The 24021-nt window shown below is 33.1% G+C and overlaps 2 protein-coding genes across 2 annotated transcripts; one reads left to right on the forward strand and one right to left on the reverse strand.

Annotated features, from left to right (window-relative positions):
* The first annotated feature begins 275 nt into the window (after window positions 1-275).
* On the forward strand, window positions 276-2980 carry LOC25482739 (protein ECERIFERUM 2). The gene is made up of 2 exons (XM_013611332.3): window positions 276-749; window positions 1886-2980. The coding sequence occupies exons 1-2, from the start codon at window positions 312-314 to the stop codon at window positions 2765-2767; spliced, it is 1320 nt and encodes a 439-aa protein (XP_013466786.3). The 5' UTR covers window positions 276-311; the 3' UTR covers window positions 2768-2980.
* A 12722-nt stretch (window positions 2981-15702) lies between these two features.
* On the reverse strand, window positions 15703-17361 carry LOC25482740 (alkane hydroxylase MAH1). Its single transcript, XM_013611333.3, has one exon. The coding sequence runs from the start codon at window positions 17324-17326 to the stop codon at window positions 15797-15799; it is 1530 nt and encodes a 509-aa protein (XP_013466787.2). The 5' UTR covers window positions 17327-17361; the 3' UTR covers window positions 15703-15796.
* Window positions 17362-24021: the final 6660 nt, after the last annotated feature.

Here is a 24021-nt window from a genome sequence, read left to right on the forward strand (position 1 = left end):
TGCATCAGTAGTTTTTTGTTATTTTTGTTGACGGTGTCGGTTCTTTTGGCACCGGATTGTTTGTAAATTCTTAGCGGTGTCGCACTCTTTGCATATCTTGTGCAGGGTGTTTCATGCGCATTTTTAATATATCTCATTTTAGCTTGTGCAAAAAAAGAAAAGAGAGGAGGGAGTGGTATAGTACACTCGTAGCATCAATTATTTCCCTATAAATAATTAAAGTCCCATCCAAGGTTAGCAACAAATAATTATTTCCCAACTCCCTTCTAGTGATCTCTATCAATTATCCAAGTCAGTTAGTTACCTTGGAAATGAGTTCGCTACCTAGTTTGGAAACTCCTCACCAAAGTTCAAGGATTACAACTGTTGTTCCTTTAACCCCAACCCTTCAAGGTGATGAAATCGTTGCGTATAACTTAAACTACATGGACTTGCTAATGAAACTCCACTATATCCGATCAATTTATGTATTCAACTCTGAAGTCATGCAAAACCTCTCATTATCCGACTTAAAAACACCAATTTATGCACTACTCGAGTCTTGCTCACATGTTTCAGGTCGGATTAGAATACTCGAATCTGGAAGACCGTTTATCAAGTGCAACGATGCAGGAGTACGCGTGGCTGAGACACGGTGTGATAAAACGCTGCATGAATGGTTTGATGAAAAAGAATACAGTGTTGAAGGATTTGTCCCAGATCATGTGCTTGGTCCTGATCTTGCTTTTTCTCCATTGGTTTTTGTCAAGGTACGTATACGTATACGTAGATTGTGACTGTACATTGTCATTTGCACTCCGTGGTAAAGTTATTTCTTTTTACTAAAGAGTAGTGCTAGCAACACTCTCTTTTGGACACTCTCTCTAACACTCACTATCTCATTGGGTTAAATCAATGTGGGTTATACATTTTGGAAATGGAATCCATATAAAGTGGTGGGACATATATTGATTTTATCTAATAAAAGAGTGAGTGTTAGAGAGAGTGTCCAAAAGAGAGTGTCGCTAGCATTTCTCTTTACTAAATATATGATGATGTGATTATTTCTTCCCGCCTTGTCCAAATTATTTTTACTGTTAGTGCAGTAAAATATTTGGAATTGCTTATATAATTAACTTGCTGATTAAATAGGAAGAATGATCAAATTAAATTTATGCAATGTTACATCATTATTACATCGTTTGATATCGTTTTACTTAATATATATTTTAAAAATTTGACCCTATTAGATCGTATAAGTTTATATTATATAGATTTTTATGTAAAATTGTACCCAAATCTATAATCATTTGATATGATATTTAGAGTCATTGAGATTAACAATGTTTAATAAAAACTCATAAATTCTTAATCTTTATGAGTATCAATAACATATCAAACTATTTTAAATTTGGATTAAAAGTTATATAGATATAAACTTATTTAAAATTCTTAATCTTTTTGTCGATGAAGTAAATGATATAAACTTAAAATTTATACAGATGACCTATATGATATAAACGTACACTTCAACAGTCATATTTAAACAATATGCATCGAGTAAAAGAATATTAAACCATGTAATATTACATCAACGTCATTGTCAATGACGTAAATGATATAAACTTAAAATTTATACATTTGACCTATATGGTATATACTTACACTTTAACAGTCAAATTTAAAAAATATACATCAAGTAAAACAATATTAAACCATGTAATATTACATCAACCTAATTTGATATAGAAGTATATATACGTGTGGGTATAATATTCACTCAAAATTTTGAATGATACAAGCAGAGACCAAAAGTAGTGAAGCAGAATTTTCGGAATCAAAAGTCGAAGGAAAATTTGGAGCTGAAATTCGTAGCTGCAATTAATCATGTATGCTTTTCTTGCAGTTCACACACTTCAAATGTGGAGGACTCTCTGTGGGAATGAGTTGGGCTCACATCCTTGGAGATGCATTTTCAGCTTTTAACTTCATCAGCAAATGGAGTCAAATACTAGCTGGCCAAGCTCCACCAAAATCTCTTCACAAGCAAAATCTCACAAAACCTCAATTCTCATTAAATTCTGTTTCTGACAATCCCATTTCCATCAAAAGGGCAACATGTGTTGAGGAATATTGGCTTGCTACTAACCACAGTGATGTAGCTACTCACACTTTTCACATCACTTCCAACCAACTTCACCATTTGGTAACACCATCCACAACATCTAACAATATCAAAACAAAATATTTTGAAATTATTTCAGCTATGATTTGGAAATGTATAGCGCAAATAAGAGGAGATTTTGGACAGACGGTTGTGACAATATGTACTACAAATATCTCTAATCGTGCTGAAAATGAATTCCCAACAAATGGCTCCGTGTTGAGCAAAATTGAAACAAATTTTCCACCTGATCAAGCTAATATATTAGATTTAGCAAATCTGATTACCGAGAAAAAAATGAATGAGAATCATGTATTGGAAAAAATTGTGGAGGACGGTGAAGGCAAAGAGCATTTTATAGTTTATGGAGCTAAGTTAACATTTGTAGACTTGGAAGAGGCTGATTTTTACGAGATAAAGATTAATGGACAGAAACCCATTATGGTAAATTGTGATTTCCGCGGTGTTCATGATGAAGGAGTTGTTTTGGTTCTTCCAGGACCAGAAGATACTGATGGTAATAATGGAAGGATGATAACAGTTTCATTGCCAGGAAAAGAACTTGACCAGCTGAAATGTAAACTAGCAGGAGAATTGGGAATACAATATTTGCATTTTGAGTAATTAATAATGTTTGAGGCTCTTGATATCTACATATGATGCTATTTTATAAGGGCAAGCAAAGTGATCTATTAATATTCACTATCTTATCTTATAAGGAATAATGAATGTGACATATATGGTGGCGAGATTATTGTAGGCTACTGCTATGTAATTTTAGGGATAGTGGTCGTTTTATAAGCTAATAAATTGAGTGTTGCAACATTATAAATTTGAATGGACAAATATGTATAATTTTAAATATTTTATTTTATTTTTGGTTACAAATTTTAAATATTTTTAAATCTCTTTAAAAGTTGATTTTAAATATTTTTTTTATTTGTCCCATATGTCCTACCTCAACTAACAAAAATGTCGAAATTGTTAGGCTGGACGTCATGACCAAGGTTCGAACTCCGGTACCTTCACTTTGTGTGTGTGAGTTTATGATGACTTTGCCATCTCCAGTTTGTGGTCCTCCTCTTGAGGTATCTCATAACATAACGCGCCACGCGTCCTTCACGGACAAGTGACGTGAGTTGTGTACCTTTGACTCCATGCGCATTATATGGACGAGCAATGCAAGGAAACATGGTCCGCGCCACGCGTCTGTTACAAATGAGCCATATGGACTTCAGAGGGTTAATGGGCCTAGACAGTCAAAGAAAGGCCTATTAGGTCAAGAAAGTGAGGCCTATAAAAGGAGACATCTAGAGAGCAATGAAGGGGATCGAATTCATTATCTTGAACAATGTATTTTCATCTAGTCTTATTCAGAGTACTCTTGGAATCCCACCAAGGATATTTCACTGAGCAGCTCATATGGTGTAATTAACTTGTGTTTACATACGTGAACAAGTCTTAATTTCACGAATTGTAGAAAAATATTAAAATAAAATGATAAAAAAATAAAACAGATTGACTTAATTTTTTGTATTCAAATCCACCATAATTATGGTCTTTGATCACCAATATGCACTCCTATGTATTCTCATTATAATACCCTAAATTTTTTGTTTTTTCTTGACCCTTTTGATCAAGTTGCATTAATTGTTTTTGAGAATGTAGGACGCTTCTTGGTTTAACTGAGTTTTGATGATGTTTATGTTTACTTGTTTATTTGATTAGATAATGTTCTTGTTTAGCTTAGTTACTATTGTAAGGTGCCCTTTAAATCTAGGTCTTCAATATCTGTTGTCTCATTCCATTGCATAAAAATCTTATTTCTCAAGTTGTGATTTTGGAAACAAGTTTGGTGATAATTTCTCTTTAAAATCTCCTATTTCAAATTTTGATTCAAATCATGGTTCAAATCATTAAAACTCAGTAGATTTGAATCAAATCATTTTAGATCTCCTGAGTTTTGATACAAACAAGAATAATGATGGTTCAAATCAATCTTCAAGCTGGGATCAATGATTCAAATAAGCGTTCTATTGATTCGAATCAATCTTCATTGCAACCCATAATTTATATTTGCACTATTGATTTGAATCATTAAAACTCTAATTCGAATCAAACATGGATTTTCAATTTTAAGTAACTCAAATGTGTTCCTATCTCACTCACCTATATATACTCGTCTCCGCTCATTCTCTCATGCATCATTGAATCAAATTACAAAAACACTCTAAAGTTTTTTCTCTTTCTTTTTCTACAACTTCTTTAGATTAAACACTTTTTCTAGAAACACTTGTAGGAATTGAGATCTAGATTGTTAGGATTCTATATGATAATTATAAGTTTGGTTTCATTCAAGATAAAAAAGAAAGGATGTATTTTTAACTTCAAAAGGTAATTGTGGGGGTTGTTTCTCAAAAAATAAAGTTTTAAGAGGATCGAAGTGAGGTCATAGAAAAGAAGATTTCTTGAGAAAGAAGATCGAAAGATTGTATGCTAGCTTGACCCAAAGACCTTGGAGTTCATGCAATTTCATGGATCTTTAAGGTTAAATGCATTGGAGTGGTTACATTAGTGTAGAAGATTTAGGATCATGGTGATAGGTAAATTAAAGGAACCTTGTAATTAATTCTTGTAAACATTTTCAATATTTTAGTGGAAGTCCGTCAATAAGACATTTTCTTCTAGGAAGAGAGGATGTACCCTTAGTGAGGACGATAGGAGATCCTTTATAATTCCGGTGTTCTATTTTCCCTGACTCCTTAATTTTTACAAATTTACTTTGATGTATGATGTTGATGGATTATGTTAATTGTTATATGCTTTTTGATTGAATAATTTCTAAAACCTTTCATATTAGAGATTAACTTGTTGGTAATCACATCACATATATAAAAAAAGTTTTGTTTCTTTTTTTTTTTGACAAAAAAAAAAAAAGTTTAGTTTCTTGTGATAGTAATTTCTTGTTCATGTTTAGGTTTGATTTGAAATAGTTATTTGTTTTTTGATTATAGCGTGTATTAATATTGATTGATAAATTACAATTCAAGATTGAATTTCTCATTCTAATTTGAATTGTTATTGTATCATTGATTATACTATTTTCATTGAAGCTATTGCATAATCATATGTAGTTTTTGATTTCAAAAAAAGTTTAATAAAACCACGTTTTTGATAAAGCTTTTAAAAGGGGATAGTCTATTCACCCCGTATAGCTTATCGTTGCTCTTGTTATATCGGCCAACAAGTGCCATAAGAGCTTGGTCTTGTCAGTCACAATTAAATCACGAAAAGATTTGATATGAATAACAGGTATCCTAAATGGGAGTACAATAATACTCCTGCTTTTACTATGACAGTTATGACTATTGAAAAGAATAAATGAGTGTGCATATCCAATTGGTTGACATGGATGTTTAGTATACTAAATGTCCAGGTGTCATGCAAACCAAGTCTAAGGGCGATTGAACAACTAATCATAAAAAAAGTCCAATACGATTCGAAAGCGAGAGAGACATACTCAACTTCACCCTAGGCTTAAATGGGTATCCCTCGGTTTCACATTGTAAACCAGCTAAAGAAATGTGGGACGCTTTGGAGACTCTCCATGAGGGTACCGAAGATGTCAACCAATCAAATATTAATACACTCACTCAACAATATCAGTTGTTTCATATGGAAGAAGATGAAACCATCTCTTTCATGCAAATGAGATTTACTCAAACTGTAAATGAGCTACAAAACTTTGGTAAGACTATCTCAAACCAAGATTGCACTAACAAGGGCTTGAGATATATGACTAGGGAATGGAAACAAAAGGTAACCACCATTAAGGTTTCTGAAGATCTCAACACTATAGTCACTACTTTATTTGGAAAGCTCAAGTAACATGAGCATGAAATCACAATATTGAAATCTAATGAGGAAAATGTTAATAAGAAAGAGAAGAAATCAGTTGTGTTCAAGGACTTTTGTCCAATTCTAAATACTTAGTGCAAGAGAATAATGATATCGATGAGGAGATGAAATTATTTGTGCACCAATATCATACATATATTCAAAATAATGGTTTGAAACATAGTGACGAAAACTTGATTATTTTTAGGAAGGTTTCACTTAAGTGAGGAGAATTCGGGAAGGATGAGAAAGTTCTAAATTGCTAAGTTTTAACCGATGTTTTCGGCAAACTGAAATTGCAGGCTAACACTATGGGGACACTATAAGAATTCCCCAATTTTACTAATCAATTCAAAATTGCATACATGAGGGATTTAGACCCTCAGTAATTACTGGCGGAATAAACCTTCAATAACATCCAAAAAACCCTCAATAATGTTACTGACGGAAAAATCCCTCAATAATTCAGTGAGTTACATTACTGACAGATAAATCCGTCAGTAATATCAACAAAGAACCTATGAATTATTACTGCGGAAATGTTCCGCCAAAACGTAATCGTACAAGGCATTGCATTACTGAGGGATATAAATCCGTCAGTAATAGTATAAGGATTAAATAATCCGCCGGTAATGCCAATAATCCGCCGGTAACAATGTTACTTGAGAATCCGTCGGTAAACCATATTATCCGTCAGTAATGCGCCTTACTTGAGTACACTAGTGAAAAAGCATCGCGTTTCTTTCTGTTCTCTCTCACTAACACAAAGTTCGCCGCCGCTGATTCTCTCTATCAGTTCGCCGCCGCCGCTGATTCTCTCTCTCAGTTCTCATTAAAAAATCAGAATCAGAAGAACTTTTAAACACGAAACAAAACAAAATAAAATTAAGTGATAGAGAGGTGAAATTTACCTAACGGTGTCGTTTGGAATGTCACTCCTACGTCGTAGGAAAGGGGAAAATGAATGGTTTATGCGAAAAAGAAATAATTGTGGTGATTCTTTCAATGAAATAGTTTTTCAAATTGACTGATTAAGTGATTATTCAAATTAATGGTGGTTTAGGCTCTGTTTGGTAAAAATAGCGGATAGCTGATAAGCTAGCTGATAGCTTATAGCTGATAAGCTAACTGAAGTGTTTGGTAAAAATAGCAGTTCAACTAGCTGATAAATGTAAAATGACATAAAGGATATTCTTAATTCATAATAAAAATTATATCATTAATTTAAGTATTTGTAATTTTGTAAACTAATTTTTCTTTAAAAAAATACTTTAAATTTATTAATTTAATATATCCTATGTATTATAAATTAAATTAAACTTTATTCACTAAAATTTTATCTTATATTTATTATCATTTAAGTGTTTCCACTTTATAAAAAAATAACATTTACCTCAAAAACAAAAAAAAAAAAGGTAGCACTAATAGAGTAATACTAATAACAGAGAATAAAGAAAATAACACTTACCTCAAAAAAAAAAGTAACACTAATAGAATAATAGTATTTTGTTTCGTAAAAAAAAACGAAGGTATATATTTTTTCAAAAAAAAAAAAAGGCCAGCTGATATATATACAAAAATTGAAATAAAGGGATAGTTGTCTTTATTACATAGCTTATTATAAAAATTATAATGGATAAATATACAATTTAAATGAAATAATAAGGGTAAAATTGGAAGAAAAAGTGATAAGCTATAAGCTCAAACGCTACTTGGAATAGCTTCTGAAAAATAGCTTATAAGCTCGTGAAATAAGCTATAAGCTCATGGTGAAAAAGTGTTACCAAACAGAGCTTTTTTTGTCAAACGAGCTTATAAGCTATAAGCTAAAAGCTAAAAGCTCTTTTTGGGGTTAACCAAACAGACCCTTAATAGCATCAAATTTATATCCAGAAAGTGGAACTAGAGTATAGAAAAAACTCATACGTGTGCTGAAGAAAAAAAAGTAACATATACTTTTTTAATTTAAGTGGGGGTGTGTATTATAATTTTTGTTGAGCCCCATAGTTTTAGAGACTCGGTTCGGTAGCGCTTCTTGCACTCCCCAAGGTTCGGCACTGAAAAAAGATGGTGATTATGATGAGTATCTTTCTTAGCAAGCCCTAATAATCATTGTTCTCTTGAACTTTGGGGTGTAAGCCAGCCTTATCTTGTGAAGGTAAGAATAACTTTTTTTGAGGAAAAAAATATTTAAATTTTTTGAGATGGAAATGTTATATAAGAACACATATTTAAAATGTGGGGGAAGTTCTTTCAGATTAGTCGTGTCCTTTTTCCTTCCATCTTCAAAATTCTCTTTGTGCTCCTCTAATGCTGGTGGTGATTCCAAATATACTAGCTCTTCTTGTTTCTTGATCTAGATCATCATCTATTAGCATTGATAATCATCCTTTCCAAACGGTCAGAACTTCCACTCCTTGTTCTCATCAACTATTCCATTGTTCTCATTACTTCAACTTCCTAAGTTTCATCCGAAAATGCATGATTGCCCATCTCCCTTTAGGTATCTAGAAACGGTCTTCCAAGTAGAAGTGGGCAATTATCATCTTCTTCCATATCCATGATTACAAAATCAACAGAGAAGACGGATTTGTCAACCTGTTCCAAGACATCTTCAACTACTCCATATGTGTACTTGACAGATCGGTCTGCCAGATAAAATGTTATTCTTTCCCTTCAAGATTTTTCATCATAGAAAGTGGCTTCAAACCAATACTCTCTCCTAGATCGGACAAGCCTTTCCTGTATAGATAACTTTCCTATTGAGCATGGAATGGTGAACCTTCCTAGGTCGGTTTTCTTTTGTGGAACCCTCATTTGTAAGATAGTGCTACAATCTTTGGTCAACATTACAAACTCTTGTTTGGGTAGTCTCTTTTTTTTAGATAGGAGTTCTTTCATAAACTTCGCATAAATGGACATTCTTTCAAGATATTCAACTAGAGAGATGTTAATTTGCAAGTTGGTTTAAAACTCCATGAATGTATAGAATTTCTTTTCTTGAGCAGGGTAAGGTAGCTTCATGTAACTGGGAAGATCCTTAGGATTGTTACTTTCTTCCAAAGTCTTCCTACGGTTCATTCTTAGAATGGAAACATTGTCTATTATGCGCGGTTGGATGGCATCTCGAATAAGTTTTGTAGTGATGTGTAGAGTTTCCTGAGTAGTCTTCATTAGCAATAGGAATGCATTTTCTATTGCTATGGCATATAATATGGATTATTCGAATTCATATGGGTTCTAAGACAGAATATGGATTATTTGAATTCCTATTTATTTTCCTGTAAGAGAAAAACTAATACCAAAGCAATATTGTACATGGTATTAATTTAAAGAATTTTTATTTAATTTTTTGAATTTTCATAATAGAATAAAAGAATCTAATCTAACGACTACAAACCTAATTCTAACCGATAAATTAAAAACAAATCTAACCTAAAAGAAATTAAGTTCTAATAAAAAACTAACCTCTAAATTAAAGACTGACAAACTAAAATTTGAATTAAGTAAAGATGATTGTCTTCTTGAAAATATCAACAATTCCCGTTGATATTGCAAAAAAACTTGATGACTAAATTTTGCAGGTGCATCAAGTAATAAAGTTTGATTTCGACAAGGCAATTTGCTAAAGACTTTTTTTAAACAAACAAATCACTAAAACGTGATGACTAAAGTAAGTAAATCTTGTCCCCATGATTTTTCTTTCGAGAAGGCAATTAGTTAAACCCATTATATATATTAAAGCAAACAAATGGTTGGAGTTTGAAAGTTTGATTTGATTGCAGAAATATAATGGGGGTTGATTTAGATGATTTCTAGCGATTAGGATTCTTCGAATCTCATCTACCTCTTTATTGGACTTAATGCAATTATGATTACCAATTATGAACTAAAGTCATACATGCAAAATGGTAAAGGGTCGTCAACCCTCTAGGTTCTATACACATTGATATAGTTATTAAAGTGGGGACCTAAACATTACTATGTAATTAAAATGAGACAAATATTGAAATTTCTAAATTGTAATTTAAAGAAACTGCACTGCAACCGAATCTTAGAGCCTAAAGTTCACTAACTAAATTAAAGATATTAGAATAAAATTCATATCCAACAATTTTGACAAAAGCAAGACTCCAATCTTTACCTGATCTAAGTTCAATCACATGGGTTAGGTATATCGCACTCCCTAGTGAATGAAGGCTATGAACAAACATATGAAAATTAAATAAAATTTAGATCATAACGAAACAAAAGACTTGCATTAATAAAATTCAATAAATAAATAGAGGTTCATCGTTGAATCCAAATTAAAAGATGTTTAGTTATTCATGGTAACAAAATACATAATCAGAGAGAAATAAAACATATTATAAGAACAAAAGTTGAGGAGGTGTGAGAATCTTCCTTGACACTCTTAGCGCTTGACTTCCACTTGAACCTCCAAATTTTAAATGAAAATTTGTCTGTGGAAGGAGTTCTATTAATATAGGTATATTTCCTACTGGGTTTGGGCTGAACTTCTAGGATTTTTTCCCAAATTCTCTATTTTTTCCTAAACATCACGGGCTTTGTGTGTGGGGCTTTGCACATCGCGCATGGCAGTTTACATAGAGCAATTTGCTCTCTGACCCATGCGATTAGGGCGCAGGGATTCAGCCTCATTTGTAGATTTTGCATTTTTTTTGCCATTGTTTAAGTGTTTTCTTCCTTCGACTTGTTTTTGGGACTAGAGTTAAATTATCCCCAACTTGTGTTGTCTTCAAATCCTTCTTGAATGTTAATAATTTTCATTCCATATTTCCCAAAATTTCCATGAGGTGTCATACTTGCTAAATTACATGATTTTTCAATACAAGACTCAAAATGGTATAGTGACTCGATTGCGGACGAAACAAAATTACTTGACTCGATTTGAAAACATTACTAAATGTCAGTTAAACCATTATTAACTTATCTAAAACTCCTCTATAATAACTCAAATGCCAGAAAAATGATTGAAAAATATACTATAAAAAACATAGGATGACTTGTTATCAATAACATGAGTACTGAAAGCTTAAATTTAGAAAGATGGTTTTTAGAACTTTGTTGTTCCAATCACATGACAGGAAATAGAAAATGGTATAGTGCATAATAAAGTTACAACTCCTTACACTCCATGACACAATGGTTTAGCAAAGAGAAGGATAAATATGTTTAAACGAAGAAAATGCCAAATACATTTTGGGGAGAAGTTGCATTATCTGCAGCCTAAGTTCAAAATAGATGACCAACAAGACAGCTAAACAAAATTCCAGAACAATTATGGAGAGATAGAAACCAATCAGGGAAACACTTAAGATTGATTTTTTCCTTGTTCTACAAGCATATCCCTAGGGTTAAAAGATGGACGATGGAAGTGAAACTATGATACTTGTGTATATCATGTGTGTTGCGAATTCGTTCAAAAATCACACCAATAAATTACTTGATGTGTGGAGCAAAAATAATCAAGCAACCAAAACAAGTGGGTGACAGTTATAAACACAAGCAAAAGTAGAAAACAACGAGAGAAAGAAAAGAGAGAACACATGAAATTTGTTTACCTAGTTCGGTCCTATACTGACCTAGTAAGGGGGGGAGAGCAACTCTCCGTTCCACTATAATGATGAGTAACTTTACAAAAGAGATATCAAAGGGTTACAAGAATAAGTCTTCAAACCTAATTCTACCCAAAGTCCCAATCTCTTCCCTTGACCAAGAGCCTCAATCCTAACAGCGTTTCCCAATGTGAATCAACCTCAACCCTAGTGTTTGTCGCCAAGAGCAAACTCTATACCAAACCCTAGTTTCCTTGTTGGCTTCTTAACCCTTGTTTCAGCCCCCTTTCTCTCAAGTTTTACTCTGATACAAGGTTTCTATTTATAGAGAAATAAAACCCTCAAAATTAGGAACAAATCTCACGCTGAAAATACGTTTAATTTTTATCTTTCGGGACAAAATCGAGGCATGATTATTGCAAATTGTGGCCCGATTTTTCCATAAGAAAAACTCCCAAAAATCGTGGCTCGATTTCAACAAATCGTGGCTCGATTTTGACAGATTTCTTATCCTCAATTTTGAGTCAATTCTCAACAATCTCCACCTTGACACTAAATTAGTGATGATGCCAATTTAACCATCAATCACCTTGACGCTCTTTCCCTTGCTTCCCATTACACCATGTAGCTCCACAAGTTTCCACCCAACCTCTTCAACCATCAGATTTCCTTCCACCTTCTTGAAGATCCTTGCATGCAACTACGCTAGGAATTTTAGGTAGTTCCGCAAGTCTACACCTTAACCTCTTCAGCCATCAGAATGTCTTCCGCCTTGTCGAAGATCCTTGCATCCAACTACACTAAGAATTTTAGGTAGTTCCACAAGTCTACACCATAACCTCTTCAACCACGGAACATCTCCCCTTCCTTGAAGATCTCCTTGCATCTAATCACCCTTGGTTTTTTAGCGTAATCCCACAAGCCATGCTATACTTTCTTCAAACTTCGGAATGCCTTTTGTCTTCATGAAGAATTTCCTTGCTCACAACTAGAGCATAACACAAGGTCCTCTATAGTCGTACCATTTTCAGTGTGTTCAACTCCACCTCTAGCTGAGCTTTCTCTACCTCAACTTCCAAATGCGTACATCCCACTATGTCTTCCACCTTGAAACTCCACCTTAAAGGTAGATTACAAGTATTCTTACCTCCGCCTCTTCAGACTAACCATAAGTATTCTTACCACCGCCTCTCCAAGTTGATGTTGAGTGTTTATCATCTCTCCAGACGACCACCGCTCTACAAGGCATCACTCCCAAGGTGAGAAACATCGCCTTCTTCATCCTCCCAACAACACACCACCAAAGCACCCGCATCCTCATAACCCTCAGAGACAATTTGTGCGGAGTTACCATTGATCTCTGGACAATCCTTCCTGAAGTGACCCATCTTGTTACAGTTAAAGCATTTAAACTTTGACTTGTTATCAGTCTTTCCCCGGTTACATCTACCTCCACCATTCCCTCTTGAAACACTTACGCCTTCACCATTTTCATCAGCTCTCAAGTCCTTGGATTTGGTCAACTCCTTGGTTCTCAAAGCTGCTTGAACTTCTTCCAAGGTAACAGTACCTTCTTTGCCATAGAGCATGGTATCTTCGATAGATTCAAAATATCTCGGTAGAGCACACAACAAGTATAGCTTTATCTTCATCCTCAAGATGCACCTCAATATTCTCCAAGTCATCAAGGATTTTGTTAAACTCCATAAGTTGCTACATGATGATCTTTGACTCCGCCATATTGAATGAGTATAGTTGTTTCTTTAAGAATTGTCGATGAGCCAAAGAATTTGTCATATACAAAGACTCCAACTTTGAAGACATCGATGTCGCGGTTAGTTACTTCGCTACATCTCTCAAAATTTTATCCCAGAGGCACAAGAAAATGGCACTCCTGGCTTTGTCCACCATCTCAGTCTTCTCCGCTTGTGACATGGTGACCGATAACGCACCTTCACTCTTTAAAGCCTTCTCACACTTTTGTTGTATTAACACCGCTTCCATCTTTAACTTTCATAACCCAAAATTACTATCTTCGGTAAACTTCTCAATATCTCACTTCAAACTCATGGTACTTCATTATCGTTTGATCCTTGCCCCACGGTGGGCGCCAATTACTTGATGTGTGGAGCAAAAATAATCAAGCAACCAAAACAAGTGGGTGACAGTTATAAACACAAGCAAAAGGAGAAAACAATGAGATAAAGAAAAGAGAGAACACATGAAATTTGTTTACCCGGTTCGGTCCAATACTAACCTAGTCTGGAGGAGAGAGCAGCTCTCCGTTCTACTATAATGATGAGTAACTTTACAAAAGAGATATAATAGTGACCAAGAGACTTAATTCCAACAATGTTTCCCAAGGTGAATCTATCCCAACCCTAGTGTTTGTTGCCAAAAGGAAACTCTATATAAACCCTACTTTTCTTGTTGGCTTCTAAACCCTTGTTTCAACCCCTCTCTCTAAAGGTTTACTCCGATACAAGGTTTATATTTATAGAGAAATAAAACTCTCAAACTAGAAACAAATCTCACGCTCAAAATATGTTTTATTTTTATCATTCAGCACAAAATCGAGGCTCGATTTTTGAAAATCGTGGCCCGATTTTTCCAAGAGAAAAACTCCCAAAACTGCACCCAAAATCATGGCTCGATTTATCCAAATCGTGGCCCGATTTTTCTACTTATAATTAAAAATCAAAACTAATTCATGTTAGTTTCTTCAAGGTAATAAATCCTATTAAAAAAAAAAAACCTTAATAGTTATAAGAATAAATTCATAGAAGAAAGAATTTATATAATTTACTAATTATGAAATGAACTGAACTTTATAATGTAAAGAGTTCAATCATATTTTGTGATACTGGAAGATTTTAATATTTGTATTCTAAATGCTGAACTAGATATTTCGCACGGACTAGCAATGAGTTGAACCCTTCTTTCAAAAAAAAATTTAAAAAATGAATCGAACTCACTCCAAAATAATTTGGAAACAAGTTTGAATCCAAACATTTAATCAATTGCATTGAAATGAACCCCACCTTTATAACAGAAGTACTTGATTTGGACTGTCATACATTTAATCAATTGCTAATTTGATCGCAAACAATATTTTGTCCACATCAGTTCCAACTTTTCCTTTGCAGTGCAGCAAGGTTGAGAGGCTATTATTCCTTGGCGCTGTCACTGTCTCTACTAGTTCTGCTAGGGATCCTATTCTTGATATGCGAATTGTTCCACCTGCGCTAGCTTCTCTTGGTGATTTTATTCTCTCACCTATCATTGCCCCTATTACCATGACTGATGAGAATCTTGGACTGGACAAAGGTAAGGTTGCTCAATCTGCTAACGTTGTTAATAATTCTGAGGCTTGCAGGAAAAGTGAGAATATTCTACGTAAATTCTGGGCTGATGATTTGGACACTGATCAGGCATCTGATAGCACATGAGAGCTTGACAATACTGAGCAGCAGTAGGTTTTTTCCACTGTTTCTCCTGAAGTGAACAAATACTTATCACAAACTACAGAAACTGTTAAAAAAGGCAAGAGAGGGAGACCTAAAAAGTCCAAGAGTCTCAAATCTCTTTTTGGCACCAACTCAAAACACAAAACCTCTACAGATCTTATTGAGACTGGCTCTAATACTGTGAATACAATATCCAAACATGGTGTCATCAAAATCAATCCCAAATATGGTGATTAGAGGATTAGGAAATTTTGATACTCATTTATTTTGCATAACAGATGCTATATCTGATTAGAATTCTTTAGGGGCATGTGCAGCCCTATGCTTTCTTGGCAGGCTACACTTTGTTTTGTTGCTATAGGGTAGCCTTTGGCTTCCTTTCTTACTTTTGTAAACAGGTTCAGGCCTTAATCCTGGTTTGCATTTTATTTTCATTGCTTTGACCCAAAAAAAAATTGCAGAAACAAGTTTATAAAAGATAAGATGTATTATTATTGATGCTTGGAGAGCTTATCTCCAATAACTTCAAAATATAACAACAGTTCAACTTAACTTACAGCAGTTTATTACATTGAAACATAATTTCAAATAAAATAGAGAATAACATAATCAGACCATACAATGTATAGAAAAGGCACACAGAGCAACAATATATGACAAATAGGTTATAGGAGACAACATAAATCGTGGATCATTCGGAGAAGTCTCAGTCAAATGCTTCTTTTAGAGACTTCAACCTTCAAGCCATGTTTCATGCGAAGAAGCACAGAAAGCCTTGGGGTTACAGGGTGACCTTCCACCACCTGTATGTGAAACTTCTGTAACAAAGCAGCTGCGACCATCTTCATTTGAATGAAACTAAGATCTTTACCTATACAAATTCTGGGTCCTGTGTTGAAAGCTACGAACTTGTAAGATGGTACATGTATAATATCTCCCCTCTCAGATATCCATCTCTCAGGCTTAAATTCCATGCAGTCTTCTCCCCATATTTGTTCCATCCTTCCCATAGAATACAAAGAGTAAATCAAAGTTGTATTTGGACTAACATGGTATCCACTAGGTAGTATATCAGATTTGATTGAACAGATATGCTCAAAAGGTATAGGAGGATAAAGCCTTAAGGTTTCACATATAGCTCCATGGAGGTATACTAGCTTATCAAGATCCACATGCCTCAAAGTAATCCGATTACCCTCTTGTGTTAACCAATTATCTTTGATCTCTTGAATGATTTTTTCTTCCACAATAGGATAAGTTGAAAGAAGCCAGAAAAACCAACTGAGAGCTGAACTAATTGTACCATTTCCGGCAAATATCATAGTAAATGCAGTGTCTCTAAGATACTTCTCACTGATTTCTCCCTTTCCATGTCCTTCTTTCTTTAGGGCTTTTACCATGCCTAAAAAACATTGGTCCATTTCTTCATCGCTGCACTTGCTTTGCTCTTCACCATGGGAAAATGTTATACTTTCATACAAGAATCGGTCAAGATATTCTTGGGCAACCTTGAACTTCTTCTCTTGACCAACATTGAGCCATTTTTGCAACTTCCATAAACTACTTGGAATGAAGTGCCTGTATAATATCACTTCCTCCATCACAGGAAGAGATTCTTTATACGGAATTTTTCTAAGCTGATTAAACTTGTTTGGAAGGCAATTTGGATCAAATCCGAATAAAATCATGCAGCTGCTATCAAAGGTGAACCTATTAAAGGCATCTTGCAAATCCACATGAGCTCCTGCTTCAGATACATCATTAAGAAATGGTATCAGGTAGTTCTCCACCTTCTTCTGAATGGATTGTTCGAACATGTTCTTGAAGCTTTTCCTTCCAAGAACTAAATGAAACATTGTCTTCTCTTGTTTCCATACATCGTCGGAATCAGAATTGAAAATACTACCTCCAAGAACTTCAAAAATGTCATGATATTTTGACCCTTTCCTGTAGTTGCCACAATTCTTCTTTGTGATGTAGTTCACGTTCATTTGATCAGCTAGAGCGATAAAGCTTGTGTTTGTGAACCAGGGCCCTTGAAATCGACAAGTTCCTCCATAACGCTTCAAAACAATGGTTGAATAATCATGGTAATCGGAGAGATGACACAAAAATGACGGTAGTATACCAATTATTGGCCAATTAATTAGTAAAAGTTCATCTCTATTGCGTCTCGAATAGTAGATGTATAGGAAGATTAGGATGGTTACAAATCCTCCAATACACTGAATTATTGACATTGTAGTTTTACTAAAGTGTATGTTTGCAAATTGCATGTGTCTTTCATGCATGCTTATAAAATGTGTACATGGTTTACACTTATATAGCCTTTAGTGCTTGATGAAAAGTAACCACTTCCCACTGTGGAGACTGTTAGCTGCATGTGAAATTAATTTAAGTGGTTGATTCAAAGTTAATATGCAGGTGGTTCTTGTCTGTGAAAGGACGATACCATGCATTATGAGTTGGTGGGAAGAAAAAGTGATGTGCCTTCATGACTTGATCTCCTCATTTGAAAGTTGAGGTTCTTCAACAAAGTTTTCTCATCTTGTTCTTTCTTCTTCTCATAGACTCTTCCTCACCCTCGGATTTTCCATGTTCTTCTAAATCCTTGTTGTCTTCAGTGTTCTCATTTTTCTATGTGCTTCTTGAAAGTTCTTACTGTAGTTTGTTTAATTCGTGTACCTTCAATAAGTCAGCAGAATAATAACGACAGACCTAGTTTTGTCTCCAATTCCACCTCCAACATGTTTAGAGACGAACTTCTCTTGTTTTAGAGACCGATTTTGTCCGACTCTATTCTATTCCCATTTTTTCTAGTAGTGATTACCACGTCGGAAACACTCAAAGATTGAGTGAAATTAACATATGTTTTGAAATAAGTAGATTTAGAAAAAACCTAGTTATAAACATTGAGAGTAGTGAGAGAGTCAGGATTATTATATAGTCTAGGCAATTGCAGCAAATAATCAACATTCAGCGAGGTTTACATAAGAAATTGCAAGGAGATAAGTAAAAAGCTAAAGAAATTGTCCAATTTATAGTGATTTATATAAAAAATTTAGAGGAATTTACATAAGAAATTACAAAAGTTTTAGGCTAGAGCCCGTGCAACTGCCCAGACTAGACGGGCCTTGAAACCGCCCATGGTTGAGAGTGAATATGAAAAATGGTCATGTTAACTTGTGCCCTTAGGGCACATTTTAAGCATTAAATTATTACCACTAATGATAAGTATTAATTGAAAAAAATTAATATTAGATTTTTTGGGCAATAAATTAACGCAATTTCCGAAACATAATTTCTATTAGTGGAATCCTTAACATGTGCCCAAAGAGCACAATAAAAAATTATGCTCTAAACTTTCTCACTTTGTACGTTATTTTGGAGGAATGTTATGGGATAGATTCAATTATGATACTCACTTTGTAGGTTATTTTGGAGGAATGTTATGGGATAGATTCAATTATGATACTGTAATTAAAGAATTGTGGAGCCTCTACGATTCGCGTGGTCCTATAAATCTTTCTAGCTTCCTTGGGTAGTAGTAATTGTTTTGGATATTCTTGGTGGGAGGTTTTTGGGGCCTTTTATGGCAAACTCCCAAATTTTAGTTTTTGTTGATTTTTCATTCATTTTGGGATGTCTTAGAGCTTTTTGATGTCATACACTCTTGATTCAGAAAAAAAAAAATCTTTTAGGTTTACGCATGTAACTTTTTAATCATAACATGATAACAATAATTATTTCCTTAAAAAAAATTATTCTTTATCGTTATGTTTTTCTGTTCAGAGATATTAAAAGACATCTTCTATATTTTTGACCGGCAGGAAGAAACACAGTAAATTTCAGACTTTGAAATAGATGAGAGTAGAGACCGTAGAGATGTAATCAATTCACAATAGATTTTTCCCTAATGTGTGAACTAAACAAACAAAAAAGTTAGACTGTCCCTAAAAAAAAATAACCTAGAGTGCAAAATCTTTAGAAAAAATGGTGCTGACTATTGCTGGTAACTAAATTAAGGTTCATCAATAATTATTATTATTCCCTTCAAAAATAATAATATTTTTTTGAACAAGTCAAAATAAGATATATTAATAAATAATTTTGCTCCCTAACACTAAAAGTGCACAAAGAAGCAGAATAAAATTACAACAATCAATCCTTATGAATCAAAATAGTGGTAAACTACGGTCAGCCAATCCTCAAACGAACAAGGAGTTGCTGCCAGTACCACCACATATGGTAACCAAAAGCAAATCATACATTTTTAGCTTTGAATCATGTAAGAGAAGTGACTTTTACCTTTTCAATAATAATAATAATAGAGAGAGGAGCCCTTAATATGGACCTATTTTTTATGGTCCACCCTTGGTCCTTATTAGTTGTCAAGTTTATGCTCATTTCCATTTACACAATACAACTTTTCCACTTTTTGACTCATTTTTTCGCTCCATTTCTTCACACAACCAATTTACATGGTACAAAACTGAAAAAAAAAACGTTTTTGCTTGGTGTTATGCTGGAAACCACCACTAAGTTAATTCCACAATTCACCGTGTTCGGAAATAAATTTATCGACTCACAGCAACTTCTTTAATTTAAATTACAACATTCAAAGTTTTGGGAAACGCAATTATATTACACACAATTTTTAAGAAAATTAAATCCATCAAGTCTCGTCTATCCCTCTCATTGGTTGGATCCTTCTTTGATTTTGATTTAATTGCTACCAGTATCATTAAAGCCATAAACTTCAAAAACATAATCTTGATTTTCTCCCACCACCACCCAACCAAGGTACACTCCATACATGGATTTGGAACCTAACGCCTATTTCAAAAACATAATCAAGATCTTCTTCCATAACTAAAAGTCGTAAATATTTTATGGAAGAAGGTTTTTCCATGTGAAATGAAGAAATACAGAGCATAAAATTGGAAAGTGATTTCTACCGTGTAAAAATGGAAATGAGCATAAACTATCTATTATTGCTCGTCAATTAATAAGGAACATGGGTGTACCCTTAAAAAAGATCTCCATATTAGAAGCTCTCTAGAGATAAAGATTGAGATAAACATGTCCGACAATGGAGCTAGGAAAAAATGTTCGGATGGACTACCAAAATAAACTACAAAATATACACAATTTACATTTCAATAAGCATTAAATGCAAAATCGACCATCAAAAAATTAAATTATTAATGACAGGTCATCTTGCGCTATTCTTAGCATATTATTCAGTCATTTTTTATCAAGATATTTTGTAATGTTTTCATTTTGAGTTATGTAATTTTGGTTTCATCGAAACATATAAACTCTAGGGTGTTTTGATGTAATTCATGAAGAAATCATGCAAATCGGCATGGCAAAACATCTTGAAGACATGTGAAGATTTGGGAAGGTCAAGAATGTAGATTCAAGAGGCCTCTAAAGACATTACAAGAGGGAGGAATTTTGTTCCCAAAGGATGAAGAAACATAATTAGGCCTCTAAGGGAATTTTGTTCCCTTGTAACATTTTTCAGACGCCCCGGATTAGGAAGTAACTAGGATAACGTAAATAGTAATTAGGGAAATAGTAGTATCACCAGAGAATTGAACTAGCATAATAGTTTTATTCTTCTTTCATCCTTGGTAAAGAAGACGAGATAGGGTTGCCCATTTGTAGAACTACCGATAGGGAGAGTATGTTGATGTACATCTAAGATTCATAGATGAGTGAACCTTTAGCACCATTGGAAATTTAAGAACTCAAATTTAAGTTTATGCTTCAATTACCTCTGAGAGAGTAAGACCTCGCACAAATATTCCTTACGAAGGTGTACGAATCATATTGAACTGGCAACCCTGTATTGTATCGTGCGTATAATCTTAGCGTGATCAATAAGTGCAACTCGACAGCTGAAGGGGAGTACAAACATGACCTCTAAGAGAGTAAGTCCCCCACGTACAAACCCATGTGATCAGTAGATTCAACTTGACAGCTGGTAGGATAATAAAACCGCACGAACTCATCACTTTTATGAAAGACATTTAACCAATCCCTAAATAATGAATAGAGAAGATTCTAAGAATCCTAACTGCCGCTAACATTCTGCAATCAAAACAGACTACTTCTAAACTCTCGTCATGAGCAAACAAATTAAATTGCAAAAATGCCCCCTTTATCTTTTATTTTATTGTTATTTATTTATGGTTTATTGTTCCCAAATAAATCACATGAATTGCCTAGTTGAAACGACAATCCTTGTGAATACGGTACTCTTACTTACCCCGTATTACTTGATAAACGATTTAATACACTTTCCTAGATCTGACCATTAAGTTTTTGGTGTCGTTGTCGGGAATTGTTGATATTTTCTACAAGACAATTTAACTTACTTATTCGTAATTGTCATTTAATCTTCATTTTTATTTATTTTTGTCTTCTATTTTTAAAATATTCCAAAAATACCGAAAATATTTTTTCTTTAGTTTAATTATTATTAAGGGGTCTAGTTTAGTTATTATTAGGTGGGTTTTATTTTCAGTTGTTACTAACCGTAGAATTCTTCTTTTCAGTGTAGTTTTATTTTATTTCTATAATTTTTCTTATTTTTTTAGTAAACATTTTTATTTTCTGATCTATTTAGGAACTAACCTCTTTATTTTCTTTTTATTTTCAGTTTAGGAGTTGTAATTTTTTTTTCAGTTTTAGGAGTAGTAAAAAAAAAAATTAGGTAATAATTAACAATACTCGTAAATTTTAGAAGTCGTAGTACTAATAACGGTCGCTATAACAACTATAATAATTAGATCGAGTCTTCTTTTTTGTTGGTGTCTGAGGTTCGAACCCCAGACTTTACTTATATTATGGATTATCCTTACCAACTGAGTTAAGTTCATAGAGACAATTAGATCGAGTCGAATTTAACTTATGTAGTTTTTAGAAGTAGCTTTAATTTTTAGGATTAGTTTACATTAGAATTATGATTAGTATTCAGTAATAATAATTAGTAGCACTTATAAGTACTCGTAGAATTTGTAAAAAAAAAAAAAAAAAAAGTAGTCATAGAAGTTAATTTAGGTAGTTATAATAACTAAGTAGTAAATAAATATAACCTTGTGGTAGTAAAGTATGACTAGTTAAATTGAGAAATTTAAAATTAACAATAAGTAATAGAAAGAGAATAGGTGTTACTTGTTCAAGCAAAATAATCAGCTATAGTGAAATATTATTCTGCTGAATTATTGAAGGTACACGAATTAAACAAACTACCGTTAGAACTTTCAAATGAGGAGATCAAGTCATAACCAACTCATAAAGCATGGTATTGTCAGCTAAGTAGTATTGTCCTTTCACCGACGAGAACCACCTGTATATTAATTTTGAACCAACAACTTATATTAATACCATAAAAGACACATTTCTTCACGCACTAAAGGCTATATAAGTGTAAAGCATGTACACATTTTATAAGCATGCATGAAAAACACATTCAATTTGAAAACACACACTTTAGTAAATCTACAATGTCAATAATTCAGTGTCTTGGAGATTCTATGTTTTGTTAATTAAATTACTCTGCTACCCTTTCATTGTACTCCTCCGTCTCAAATTATAAGTAAAAAAAATCACACTTATTAAGAAAATTAAAACATAAGAATTTGGAGTATAGTTTTTTGTGTTTTCTTTAAAAAAAAATTATAGGAAGATGTAAAAACAATTTCCATTGGCTATTGGTTATGGAAAAAATGAAAGAGAGAAAATTGAATATAATTTGCATTTAATTTTATAGAATAAACAAAAGTTTTTCTTAGAATAGATATTTTTTTAAAAACAAGATTAAATAGAAATTTTTTTTGTCCTTTTTGCTTATATTTTGCGACAAAGAAAAAGAGATTTATTTGCTTATATTTTAAGACGGTGGATGTATGTTTTATAAATGGAAGACATGGATATATTTGTCCAACTAGAAAAAGGTGTACCATGCACACCTTCTAATTTTTGAGTGGGTGTGCATTAGCATTCCCATATATATATATTGATTAAAGTTTTTTTTTTTTCTTTCATTTGTATTAAAGTTATTTTATTGCATATTTCTTTTTTTTTTCCAGGTTGAAAGAGATAATTTTTTACTAAAGATATAATGCTAGTATATAAAAAGGTATTTTTAATTCCTCTTATCACACCATTATTTATCAATTCAAAACTAATCTTTTAACTTACTTCAGTTACAAAAATTTATCGCTATGTTGATTCTTAATTTTTTAAACACTCGAAAGATATATAAATTGCGTATTTGTGGTTTTCATAGGTTAGGGGAAAAAAGAGAAGGTGTCATATATAATTTTCTAAGCAACAATGCCAACTTGGTTTTCACAGGTGGAAGGAAAAAAAGTGTAGATATCATCTATAATTTACGAAACTAACATTCCTAACATCACATACACTTTGATGAAGCAGTATGAAAAAGAAAATATGGCAAGCAATTTAACAAAAAAAGTGGGTAGTAAATGATTTTCTTGTTCTTCAAAAGGTGTTGTACGATTATTTGATATACACTCACGGTGCAATACTTTAAATTAGTTTTAGAAATTTCTCAGCAAATATATTAACTACACTGGTGTATGATGTATCATCTTCAGAAAGCTCAATGCACTTTTTTACACCTTTTTAGAAAATTTTACACTCTTTCTTATTATATTTATTATATATTATATACATATATAGTATTTAAAATTTATAAAGAATTAAAATAACATTTTTAAGGCATTAAACTAAATTACTTAATGTGTATTGGTTTTGCTTAATTAGCTCTCACAAATTATAGTTTCTAAAAAATTATAGATTCAATATACAATCATGTTGTAAATTCGGACTCAAAACTCACACCAATACAAATTATGATGTGTGGAGCAAAGGAAAGTAGTAACCAATTTCAAAGTAA

Source organism: Medicago truncatula, chromosome 1, assembly GCF_003473485.1.
Source record: "Medicago truncatula cultivar Jemalong A17 chromosome 1, MtrunA17r5.0-ANR, whole genome shotgun sequence".
Lineage (NCBI taxonomy): Eukaryota > Viridiplantae > Streptophyta > Magnoliopsida > Fabales > Fabaceae > Medicago > Medicago truncatula.